Source organism: Protopterus annectens, chromosome 1.part0, assembly GCF_019279795.1.
Source record: "Protopterus annectens isolate FY-2018-M chromosome 1.part0, PAN1.0, whole genome shotgun sequence".
NCBI lineage: Eukaryota > Metazoa > Chordata > Ceratodontiformes > Protopteridae > Protopterus > Protopterus annectens.
In genome coordinates, this window is record NC_056725.1 from 621,408,889 (window position 1) to 621,421,572 (window position 12,684).

Consider the following 12,684-nt stretch of genomic DNA (forward strand, 5'->3'; position numbering starts at 1 on the left):
AATACAAGTTAGAGCCCCTATCTAACTTTGTTGACAGGGCCCTATTAAGGTTGGTACAAGGAACCAAGTCATTTATTAGACTCAAAATATTTTTTGGATAAAATAAGAAATTTAGAGATAGACAAAGATGACATATTAGTTACTATCGATGTGCAATCCTTGTATACCTGCATCCCCCATGAAAAATGTTTGGAATGGGTTGGTTATATGTTAGTTGAAAGTCAGCAATTTGAAGTAGGGGAAAGTAAGTTTATTTTGGAAAGCATAGAACACATTATGTCTTATATTTTTTTCATTTTTGAAAATTATTTTTTTTTTTTTACAGACAAGGGGGGGTGGGTATGGGGGCAAGGATGGCACCCAATTATGCCAATTTAGTCATGGCTTATTGGGAGACCAATCTCTTGCCCCACATAGCAGGGTACAATAATCTTTTATGTTATTACAGATTTATTGACTATTTGTTTTTTGTGTGGAGGAGCACAGAAGGTAATTTAAAGGATTTTGTTAAAGAAATGAATGACAGCACAAGTTTTTTTTTAAATTTTCATTGGAATATAATTTATTTAGGATTAGTTATTTAGATTTAGACATCATCGAGGAACAAGGACAACAGACCTTAAGTACAGTTATAAGTTACAAGAATGTGGCTAGTAATAGCTTACTTTATTACACTAGCATGCATCCTACATACGTCAAACATAGTATAGTGAAGGGGCAGCTAATTAGGGTAGAGAGACTCACAAGTGATGCTAGCAAAATAGACAGATTTGTGGGAGAATTACATGAGAGGTTTAAGCACTGGGAATATTCCAGTAAGATAGTAATTTATTGGAAGGTGCAAGAAAAGAGACTAGGGAATGGGAAGGAAGGGAAAGCAGGATAAGAATTGGCAAAGCGGGCATGCCCTTAATCTTCACAGTGGACAGCAAAACTATCAAAGGAATTATTAATAATAATTGGAGAATTTTAGTAGCAAATGAAGTTAAGGCTGCAGTGGGAGAAGAACCCATATACATTAATAAAAGGGCTAGGAATTTCAGAGAGATTCTAGAAAATAAACATGCACCCAGTAATAGTAGAGTTAAGGGTATGTATAAGTGTTTAGATTGCAAAGAGTGCAGATTTATAGCAGAGGGGACCCTATGTAGAAGTAAGTACCTATGAAAAAAACATTACAGTGCCAGTTAAGTTTACATGCAGTTCAGAATTTGTGGTATACATTGCAAAGTGCCTAGCATGTAATTCATTCTACATAGGAAAAGCCAATAGATCACTGAGAAGGAGAATTTATGAACATTATTATGGAATAAAAAAGAAAGATTACAATAATGCATTATTTAAACATACATTAGAAAGTCCCAAGTGTTCAAAGTTTTTGTTTTCAGTAATAGACTTATGTTTCTCCTGATTTTAATGGGGACAAAGAAGGAGAGCTTGAATACAAAGAGATTAAATGGCAGATTCTGCTCAATGCTTATAACAAACCTGGTTTTAATAGTGGGGTGAATTATAAAGTTGTTTTACGTAGAAAAGCAAAATGTAATAAATGCAAGTAAAATTGCAGTTTTTATAAGTGTTTTATAGTAGTGTTTTTAGTTTGTTACTTGTATAAAACATATATTAATTGGTTAATTGAATAGTTATTTTTTGTTACTGAAGGGTATGTAAGTGTTTGCCATTGGGATTATGGGTGTTTCTGATGAAGACCATTTTCATGGCTGAAAGCGCTTAAGCCTGTATTTGTGTTAATAAAAGGAAGTTTTCTTTGGGATTCACCACTTGGCAGCTTTTGGAATTTATTGCAACACCTTGCAAGTGCTTTTTGTATATTTAAGTGTAAATCTTCACTTGTAGAGTGGCATATTTTCAGTTTGTTTTTCATTTATTATTAACAGAACTGTAACTCTGAATACAAGTCAGATGTTGTTCATTGGATAGTTAAATGCTTGTCTGGCAGAATTAGTGTAGTTGCAGATGCCACTTTTGAAAGCAAAAAAAGTTAGCATTAGTGTACCACAGAACTCAGTATTGGACCTTTTCCTATTTTGCCTCTGTTTCTCAGTTGAACACTCCTGGCCAGTGTTTTTCTAAGTTTGTGGATATTTGTAAATTGAGTGTGATTCCTCAGCTGGCTCAATTGCTCTAACATGTATTGAACTATGATAACAGTTGGTCTAAGGGTAGTAGTTTCAAGCTAAATATGAAACAAAATGAGTCTGATAGAAAATTAGTAAATGTGAATTAAAAATTCTTTGGATCAAATGGAGATGCTTTTGAAGGCAGTTGAGCCATACCAAAGGATTTCCAAATGTATATCACAATGAAAACTGTTTTACTAATATGAAGTATACTATATGTTGTCCTTCTGTTCACTTGCTGCAGTATTCTTTACTTGAGGGATATCCCCATCAGAAGGTGACCAACATCTGTCAGTATACAAAAGTCTTTTGCCACTGTAGGTTACGTGGTATGTCTGATGTTGGCTGCAGTCGGACATAGGCCATAAAATAGACGTACGCATTTACCATCCTCAGAACTTTTCTGCTGCCAGTCAGAACACCAGCTCCGACCGTCGGTTGTACAGTTTCCTGCATTTCTGACTTCTGTTTTCAGATAAGTGCCCTGTTGGGGAATTTCTTTTTCCTGCTATTAATTTATGTCATCTGCTAAGGGCATGTGACAGTGTGGAAGACAAATTCCACATAAGGACAGCTATACCCAGTACCTTTTTTGCCTAGGCCTCACAACCATGACCATAAGTCATGCAGTACTTGCCAGTTCATTCCTAAGACCCTTAGAAGTAGGCTTTCATCACTAGCTTTATATCTGGAAAACCAATGGCTTAAATTAACTAAGTACAATGGAGGGTTACTCGAGGCCCGAAGCCAAGCCACCAAAGGATAAGGCCAAGAAACCTTAGCATATGCCTTCCACTGCACCTTTCCTATCCCACGTATCTCCCAAGGTGCTCATCGACCCAGAGGCATGTTCTGTTCCAGGCATGGAGTCACAGGCCCAACCCTCTTCTGAGGTCCCCTTGACTTCTGCCGCGAGCACTTCCCAAGATGTGGAACAGACGTCCAATCTAGGAGCCCAGGCTCAAATGCATCGTGGAACCTAGAGATTTGCTGCAAACATCAGCTACTGGTCTTCTCCAACTTGAAACCTTCAAATTCCAGCATTCATCCGGACCCCCGACATTACAAAAGATATTTATTCCATCAAAGAAAAACCAAAAGACAAAGCATGTCTTCACTGCAGAAGAGGCTTCTGCAGATTAGCAGACCTTCTCTGAGTCTTTTTTAGGCCTTCATGGCTCTTAAACAGCCTGCCCCCAGCCTCTCACTTTTCCCAGAAAAGGACTAGGGACTTAGACTCTTCAGCTGAATCCCCTTCTGATGAGGAAAAATCTTTAGACTACTCTTCTCAAATTCTCTCCCATCAGGAATACATCTCCCTTGAAGAAGAGTCAGTGAGTGCAGATTCTCCCATGGAGGAAATATCCTTCAGGGAGACCATTCAAAAAAGGTATTACCAACTTCTATAAGTGGTCCTTCCCAGTTCTTCTGCAGTACCACCAGTACATCCAGCCTTTTTGGATGGTTTCCACCATGCATCCCAAAATCCAGACTCTCAAGCTCCAGCTCCCAAAAAGCCAGACCAGTACTACAAAGCCCTTGAGGACTTTTCAGGTGCCCAGCTGCAGACCCGGCAGTCATCTCTGTTTCTACTGACAAGCTTTCTAGGATGCTCCCTTCTGCCTCCTTATTCCCATCGGACAAGGAGAGTAGAACCCTGGAAAGGCTAGGGAAAAAGACGTACACTTTGGCTTTCAGAGCCATCAACTACCTGACAAATATGACTAAATATTCCCTAAAACTTGTGTCTCAAGCAATGTCTGCTATCTCAGACCTCCCAGATTCTGATGGAAAACACTTAGACCTGAATCTTTTAGGAGCTTCTTTCCAAGTGCAAAGACACTCCATCACCTGTAGCTATGATGCTGCTGAGGCCTGCACTAATGCAGCTTCTACTGGGTCAGTACTCAGAAGATTCCCATGGCTTAGACTTCAGCCACTGCAGGATGATTTAAAATCCATATTAATGGATGCCCCTCTGGACAATACAGCCTTTTTTGGGCCAACTGCAGCTGTTTATTTCAAAACCCTACAAGAAAAGTCTAAGGAATTCATAGAGTTAAAGCACCTTTAGTTTCCCTGGTGTCCAGGTTCCATAGGCATTTTCTCTCAGAGCTTGTCTTTGTTCACAACTGTTCTCAGCACCAACAAAGCAAAGCTTCTAGGGGAGGTAGGAGACTACAGAAGACTAGGACTTCTCAGGCACCATCCCAACAAAAACAGCCCTTTCCGGACAGAGCAGACTACCCTGAAAATGTTTCACCTCTCCCTCCACCTCTCAAATGCTCTCAAGACATGGCAAAGCATTACCCAAGACAATTAGGCCCTTTCCATAATCAAAAAAGGATACTTTATGATTTGGCAGTCCACTCCCACCTTTCAGACCATACCACAAAAATCCAGAGAACAACTTCAGTTCTTCCCAGATCTCCTGTCAGATTTATGGCAACAGGGCTCCATTCGAAGAGTCCCCAGTACCACCAGAGGGAAAGGATTTTATTCAAGAATGTCTCATCTCAACACCTCATTAAAGGTTCACTCCTTTAGAATGCTAACTCTTTGAACTCTTTTTTTTCTCTGCTTCTCCCACAGGGATTCATGGCCTGTCTAGACATAAAAGATGCCTATCTCTACATCCCCATTCACCCCAGATACAGGAAAATTTTGTTTTTCTGTGGGTTCATGGCATTTTCAGTTATCTGCATTGCCTTTTGGCCTGTCTACAGCCCCAAGAGTTTTCACAAAATTTTTGGCTCCAGTGATTGCTTACTGCAGGCTCCTGGGTATCCAGATTTTCCCATACCTGGACAACCTGCTCTTACAGGCCCTGAATCCTTGGGTTCTTCAACAGAACCTACAGACTACCATTACCCTCTTGGGAAATCTAGGTTTCACAATAAACTTCAGAAAATTCAGCCCTCATCCCATCCCAAGACTACATTTTTCTGGGCTGCTGAATACAAACAGACATAATGAAAGCATCTTTGCCATACCAAAAGGCAGAGGACCTTCAGGCCTTCTTTCGATCTCTCCTGCCATTAAACCACATCACAGTCAAGGAATTCCTCAGAGTACTAGGTTTTATGGCTTCAACCATACCCGTGGTACCCCTGGCAAGGCTACACATGAGGAAATTCCAGTGGTTCCTCAGATCTGTCTGGACTCAAGAATCACCCATTGGCTGGGGCGTGGCCCTGGGCAAATTTGCAGTCCAAGGAAGGTGGTTCCTCTCACAGAAAAGGGAACACATCATTGTAAGGGAGATGAGAGCATTGCTCCTAGCCTTACAAACCTTCCATTCCCTCCTTTACCCAGGTCCACTGTATCTGTTCACCGGCAACATGAATGTACTCTGGTATGTAAACAGGCAAGGAAGAACCAGAGCCTAACTTCTGTGCAGGCTTTCTCGTAGTGTTTGAATTCCTTGCTCAACACTACATGACAATCCAGGTCGTGTACATTCTTTCCAACAGGAAACTTGTGGCAGACACTCTGAGCAGGTCCTGGACCCAATCCCATGAATGGATGCTTCACAGTGATGTGTTCATAGACATAGTCCACCAATGGGGTACTTCGCACACACACTTATTTGCCTCCCCCATGAACAAACAACTTCCAAAATTCTGCGCCAGAGTCCCAAGTCCTTTGTCTTGGAAAGGTGGGTACCCTCTCCTTCTCATGGAAGGGAATGTTCCTATATGCATTCCCTCCACTTCCTCCAATACCAGAAGTCCTGCTCAGAATCGGGCAGGATTAACCAACAAAAATCTTGCTTGTGACTCCATTCTGGCCAAGACAACATTGGTTCCCCCTTCTCCTGCAGTTAGCCAAAGATTATCACCACAACTTACCCCACAGAGTGGACCTTCTCACACACAACCGAGGATCCCCTGTACATTCACACCTGTCAACACTACAGCTGACTCTGTGGGTGATAGGATTCTAACTCCCTTCATACACCTTTTCTCTGAGGACATGCTCAGGGTTTTGCAAGAGGCCAGAAAACCCAACACTAGAAAGTATTGCATTTCCAAATGGAAAAGATTTTCACTATGGTATCTCTCTGAGAACCAAAACCCACTGGCAGTGAGAATACCATTGGTTCTAAAATAGTTGTGTGAACTGCACTCAGCTGGCCAGGTCATCAAAGCCCACATCAGCTATTTCTGCTTCTCTGCCTATATCTTATCCTCTGGCATCCAGGTTTGAGGTAGAACAATTTCTTAAAGGCATCCTCCACATTAGGCCTCCCAGAAAACCTATTCCTCCTTCTTGAGACCTTAATTTTGTTCTAGAGAAGTTGACTTTGCCACCTTTTTGATCCCACTGTTCAGCCTCCCTCAAACATTGCTCATGGAAAACTGTCTTGTTAGTAGCTCTGACGTCAGCTAGAAGGGTGGCGTAACTCCAAGCCCTGATGACTGTTCCCCCTTCTTGGTCTGTCTTAATGACCAGGGTATCATTGAGAACAAAACCCTTCTTTATGCCCAAAGTGGTTAACAAGCTATCTCTTAACCAATCTGTTCAACTACAGATCTTTTTCCCCTCTCCACAAAGTCACAGTGAGAGGATTCTTCACTCCATTGATATTCACAGACAACTGAAATATTACCTGGACAAAACAAGAACCCTCAGAAAATCTGACCAAGTTTTTGTTGATTTTCACCCCAGAGCTCTGTGTCTTCCTGCATCCAAGCAGACTCTTTCTTCTTGGTTTTCTAAAACTATCTCCTTTTGCTACACTCACCATGGAAATGATCTTGCTGCACCTGTGAAAGCTCATTCTGCCAGAGCTATGGCTTCATCAAAGGCATTTGTCAAAGGATTGGATAACACTGCCATCCTGTAAGCAGCCACCTGGTCTACTATTCAAACTTTTACCAAACATTACAAGCTGGATGCTGTCTCCAGATCTAGAACCTGTTTTGCCAAAGCCATTTTACATGGCTTCATAGAGGGTTCCTCTGCATCTTCCTCTTCCCTTCCCTCTTGAGCACTGGTATTCTACCTCAAGTAAAGAATACTACAGCAAGTGAATAGAAGGACATAGAAAAGTTGTGTAAAATCCTACCGTAACCATAGATGTCCTTCTATTCACTGCTGCAGTATTTTATCCCTCCCACCTTCCCCACTGATCTCTTGTCTTTCTTGGATGTATTGACCACTCATATGCTTAGTCTGACTTTCCTCTTGGGTCATTCTGTTCTGAGAATGGTACATGCGTATTGCTGTTTTATTGTCTACGTCTGACTGCAGCCGACGTCAGACTTTTCACGTACCCTATAGTGACCGAAGACTTTTGTATATTGGCCGACATCACGTGCCTTCTGGTGGAGATATCACTCAAGTAATGAATGCTGCAGCAGTGAAGAGACTGACATCTATGGTTATGGTAAGGTTTTACACAACTTTTTTTATTGAATACCCCTTTTGCCATGTATTTGTTGAAACATGTCACTGAACTGCAGATGTTTCTAAATAAAACGTTCATTTACCTCATGACCCTCAGTTATCCAGACAGACCTGTAGCCTTGTCTCTGTGCTCTGCCTCTTATAGGTTCCTTTGTGGCAGACAGTATCTAGCCTTTCAAAATGCAAAAGATGCAGTCTTCATTGATCTCCTTTTGCAGAATAGTTGTGCCCTCAAATACCTGGTTAAAGGACCTAAACTACTATCAATGGATAAATAAGTCCAATTGGCATGATAGATTCATATCTCACTGAATTCCCCACCTTCAGAACAAGCTTCCACTTCAAGTCAGAGTAACACCTATGCCACCTTCATGTTAAACCTAGATAATTAGACGGACCATCTCAAAATTTTCCCTGGTCTATCATTGAGACTAGAGGGGAAGTTTGCAATATTGGCTAGGCCTGTAATGATGTGTAGACTGATTGCTTAGTACTTACCAATGAACCTGTGCTGGTACCAGATTTGGTACTTTGTATTAAAATAGATGCAGAGCTGCCTTTTGGAATCAGTGCTTTGGGTTCTTTTAAGTTCTACCTTCCAAAAGGCATAAATTGGTCAATTGTGTACTGTTATGGTCAGTATCTCATACAATACAATGCAATGCTACTGTCTGGCTGCTGAAACAAGTAGAGCTGAAGAATATAGGATTATGATTGGGTCTCTCTGATCATGACCCAAGTTGCCACATGTTCAAAAAATGGCTATCAAAAAATTCACCTTGAGAGCTAAGTGAGTCTTGATATCCATTTCAGGAACATATAACCATTTAGTTATGAACAGAGACATGATCATAATTCTTTTTAGTAGCTGGACTGTTACCAGCTGCATGTACTTTTAGTTACAGATAGAAAAGAAAAAGTGTAGGAGAGTCTGTTGTTTTACAACTTTGAAAGTTGTAAAACACCATATTGCCACAATTTTTTATAATTCATGGAGCTTTAGCTGTTCCAGTCTACTACAAGATAGAAAGGAAAACCAGCTGTGGGAGTGTGACATCTTTTACAGGGTAGAAAGTTTTAATGCTCTTAGTGATGCTTCACAGACATCAGCCAGATGTAAATTTATCTGAGTCTATAGTCGCTTTAAAAGTTGTAATGTTCTTGTACTGCCACACACAGAAATGCTGGCATCTGGAAGTGTATTACAGCTTTTACAATTGTATGAGCTTCCCACTGATGTTCTGTGGTGGTCACTGTTTTTGCTTAGTGTTAGAGTAGGACTTAAAAGCTCTGAAAGGTGCTTGACAAACTTTTTAAACACCTTTCTTAAGTTACATAGAAAGGTGTTTGGCAAATTTTTCTCCTTCCCGAATTCAGAATGCAATTTCTGTACTCCATGTGTTAACACCACTGTAAATATGGTGTATGCATGTATGTGTTTATACATACATACTTACATACATACATACATACATACACACACACACACACATATATATATAATATGCGTACACATGCATACATATATATATGTGTGTGTGTGTGTGCGCGCTCTTTTAACAGTTTTACGAATTACTGCCTCTTGCTTCTGATTTTGTGATTTCATGCATAATGTACAAGTTTTTCTCTCTTTCTGACTATAGCTTATTGAACACAAAAAACACTGCTAACCTTGTGACATTTGACTTCTGTTTGTATGTATAGGTGAGTCTCATTCTCGCATTCCCAGCTGTCCACTGCCAGGACATTTTAGGATTTAGTGTGCATACTGGAGACTTGTACCTTTTCCATCTTGTAACTATGGCACATATTGTGCAGATTTTGCTCACTTCATTACCAGGTAACCAACTTTTCATTTATTACCCTTGGCAAGTGGCTGGATTGTGGCATATTGAAGTTTTGCTGTATTTTCATTTGAAGCAAGTGTAGTTTTCAAGGACTTATACCAGTGAGATGTGTTTTGTGCACTTTTTTTTCTGTTATTGTGTTCTTAATTTCAAAGGCTTTTGTTTGTATCTTATTGTATTCTGCATTCAGAACACCCAATGTAATTCTGATGTGAGTAGTCCTTTTTTGTTTTTCAAAATTCAAGAGTCAGCAGTGTTTTTGCTAATGTTTAATTACTCCCTCTACTTTTTCCTTTATTGGAGTATTGTTTGCAGAATGTATGCTCAGCACTGTGGTAACTTCTGCTAATAACTGATATTTCTAAACAATGTAGAGGTGACCGTCATTTGACAAACTGTTTTTCTTACATCAGCAAATCTGTTGCTGAGTTATGATTGGGTTCAACTTGCCAGAATCTAGCATTTTGTTTCTCAGAAATTTCCAACCTCTGGTACATGTGTGCTTTGGCTGATAATGCCATGACATCCTGCCCTAACTCTGAAAGCATGCATTGCCTTTTCTGCCACTCGCATAATTTTCATCTCACTTCAGTGCCTAAAACAAAATATTCTAAATGTTCTTGTGGCTGCTTTATAATGAACCAAGACCAGCACTGACAATGTATTTATTCTTTTGGGAGGGGCATAACATGAAGCATGGCTGTAGGTGCTGCTGTTTTAGTCCAGTTACCTGCAGAAAAAAATCATAACAGTAATTCAAGAACAGAAGATTGTACTTGTTTTGAAGCAGTATTTTGATGCATTTTAGGATTGTAGAGGTGATATGACAGGATTTATGAAATTCAAACACTTTTGAGCAAACAGAACACATTTTTGTAAGATTCAGGATAAAAATGGCCACCTTGCTACTGCAGACATTGAGAAGTAGCAGTTTGTATGTCTCTTACAAGTTCTTTGAAGTAATTGCGGTCAGTTACAGCTTTTGGTTTACAGTAATGGCTTTGACACCTTAGGAAGAGGTGCAGGGAAGTTATTTCAGTACCTGAAGAGCTACAAATTGATGCCCTTAAAAAATCTTGCATCTCAACTACTCTATTTTGTTGATAAATTACATTTACTTTGAAAAAGGCTAAAGCTGCTCAAAAAATAATGCAAATAAGGGTAATGCAGGCAAAAAGTAAAAAAGTAATCAGGTTACAGGTGCTGTGACTCATGCTACTGCTATATTGTTTGGGTGAGTGGAAAAAAACACTTTGGGTCCTTATGTTTACCATGACTTGGGTAAAGAGGACGTGAAATGGATTCTGGGAACCAGAAGACAAAAGAGTATAACAAGATTATAGCAGACTGCATGATGGGCATTTTCTAATAAAACACATTCATTCCAAAATAATAATAAACACTAGATATTGATATGTATGTATTTAAATAGTTCACATTGCAAAACACAATGAAAGAGTATATATTCTGAGTACTGTAAGGAATTGCCTTTAAAGATGCTGTCTGTGCAGCTACCTCTGCTTCTCTGGTCATAAAAAGCATAGATGGTTCTGTGTAAGCACCCAGTTTAGAAGAGTGAAACCTTTACCAGGAATCCTTAGGCTAACTATGTTGTGACGACTTTGTTCCAGTAGAAAGCACAGAAACCACACCACTTTGACACCTTGTCACCATACAAGTATTGAACAGCCTTGAATAAGGATGGTAGTAGAATTTGCATCACTGTCATGTTTAGGTTTGCTTCCAGCTGTTTATCTGACTTGCCCAAGTTCTAGTTCCACTAATGGGTAATATACTGAAGAAACTTTGAGTCTGGGGTGTTGGAGGAAAGTGATTAAGCCTCTGTCTGACTTCACAAATGGCTTCCATGTGGCCTGCTGCAATTTTCACTGTGCTAATGCTAACATTTTGGGTGCAGATTTAGGTATTTGCGTGTGCAAGATGGCTTATTTATTTTTAGGTTGTTGTTGTCTTTAGGCTTTTACCGGTTAGGGGTCGCCACAGCGGAACTCCGGTCCACTAATGATTGGCAGTAGATTTTGATGAACGCCGAGGTGCCAGCTCGACATTCAACCTTCAATGAAGGCATGCCCATTTACGCATGTCTTTTGAACGCCCACCCAACCATGGGGAGGACATGCAGACTCCACACAGAAGGCACTTCCCGCACTCCAGCTGAGAATCGAACGGGAGAACCTCTTGCTTATTTATTTTTATGTATTTTTCTTTATTTGCTTAAGAAGTATGACAGCTGGTCCTAGGACCCTAGGACTCTTTTCAGCACATAATTTTAAAACAATGTTGCAATATGGCATTGTATAACATGGAAATTGCATCAGTGCTAGTGCTTTGTTATAGAGTTAATCAAGTAAAGCTAAACACATTCTTATTCAATGTGATATACTGGAGGATGAGGATTACATCAGTTTGGGGAGTTTAGTTTATGCTAAAACAGAATTATACAGATATCGCTGAAGTAATACACAGAAAATGTAAAGAATAAGTCAGAATTTTTTTTTGTTTGTTTGAAGGTTTTTATTAAAACAAAAAGTCTTGAAAAATGTGGCATAGGTTCAAATGGAGATGAGAAAGAACAACTGCATAATGTGTGCATACAAGACAGAAGTTGAAAATGCACATTCAAAAAAAATCTGTCATGTATAATAGGTTGGAATAGCTTTTTATCTTAATGGCCACACTATCCATATTATTTTAGATCATAAATGGCCTTAAGTGTAGACAAATAGGAAAAGAGAATTGAATCATTTTAAGAAATGCAGAATTCAAATAGTAATGTTACAGGAGACGGATTTGGAAAGAAATGAGCATGTGAGTTTGACAAAGGAAGGATTTCAGAATGGATAGTTAGCAGAGTATCAAGGACAATGGAAATGGGGAATAGTAATACTGATTGCTGGAGGGCCTCCAGTAGTGATAGAAGAAGAAAAAAGCCAATAATGGTAGATTTGTGGTAATAAGGGGCTTTTGACAAAGGAAAAGGATTACAGTGGCAAATATTTATATTCCATGAAAATCTGTTATTATGGAGCTTAAGAAAATTTTGGTACAAGTAATCAGCTTTCAGCAGGGAGTATTATCTATAGGCGGGGACTGGAACTTTATTTGCAAAATAATGTATTAGGGGGACCTAGAAGGGAAAATGTAACAAAAGAGGGTAGATTTCTGAAGAAATTTATGAAAATGTTTGGTATGGAAGACGTAAATTCAGTAGCAGGATCTCTTACATAATTTGCTTATTACCCAGCATACAATATATTTCGCAG

At 39.6% G+C, this 12,684-nt stretch overlaps 1 protein-coding gene across 3 annotated transcripts in view; it reads left to right on the forward strand.

Moving 5' to 3' along the window:
* Positions 1 to 12,684, forward strand: part of UBR2 (ubiquitin protein ligase E3 component n-recognin 2) — a 5,196,118-nt gene that overhangs the window by 4,364,091 nt on the left and 819,343 nt on the right. For all 3 annotated transcript variants that reach the window (XM_044061864.1, XM_044061881.1, XM_044061872.1), the window contains exon 39: positions 9,258 to 9,393. In XM_044061864.1, coding sequence (XP_043917799.1) covers positions 9,258 to 9,393 — 136 coding nt within the window. The remainder of the gene's footprint in view (positions 1 to 9,257; positions 9,394 to 12,684) is intronic.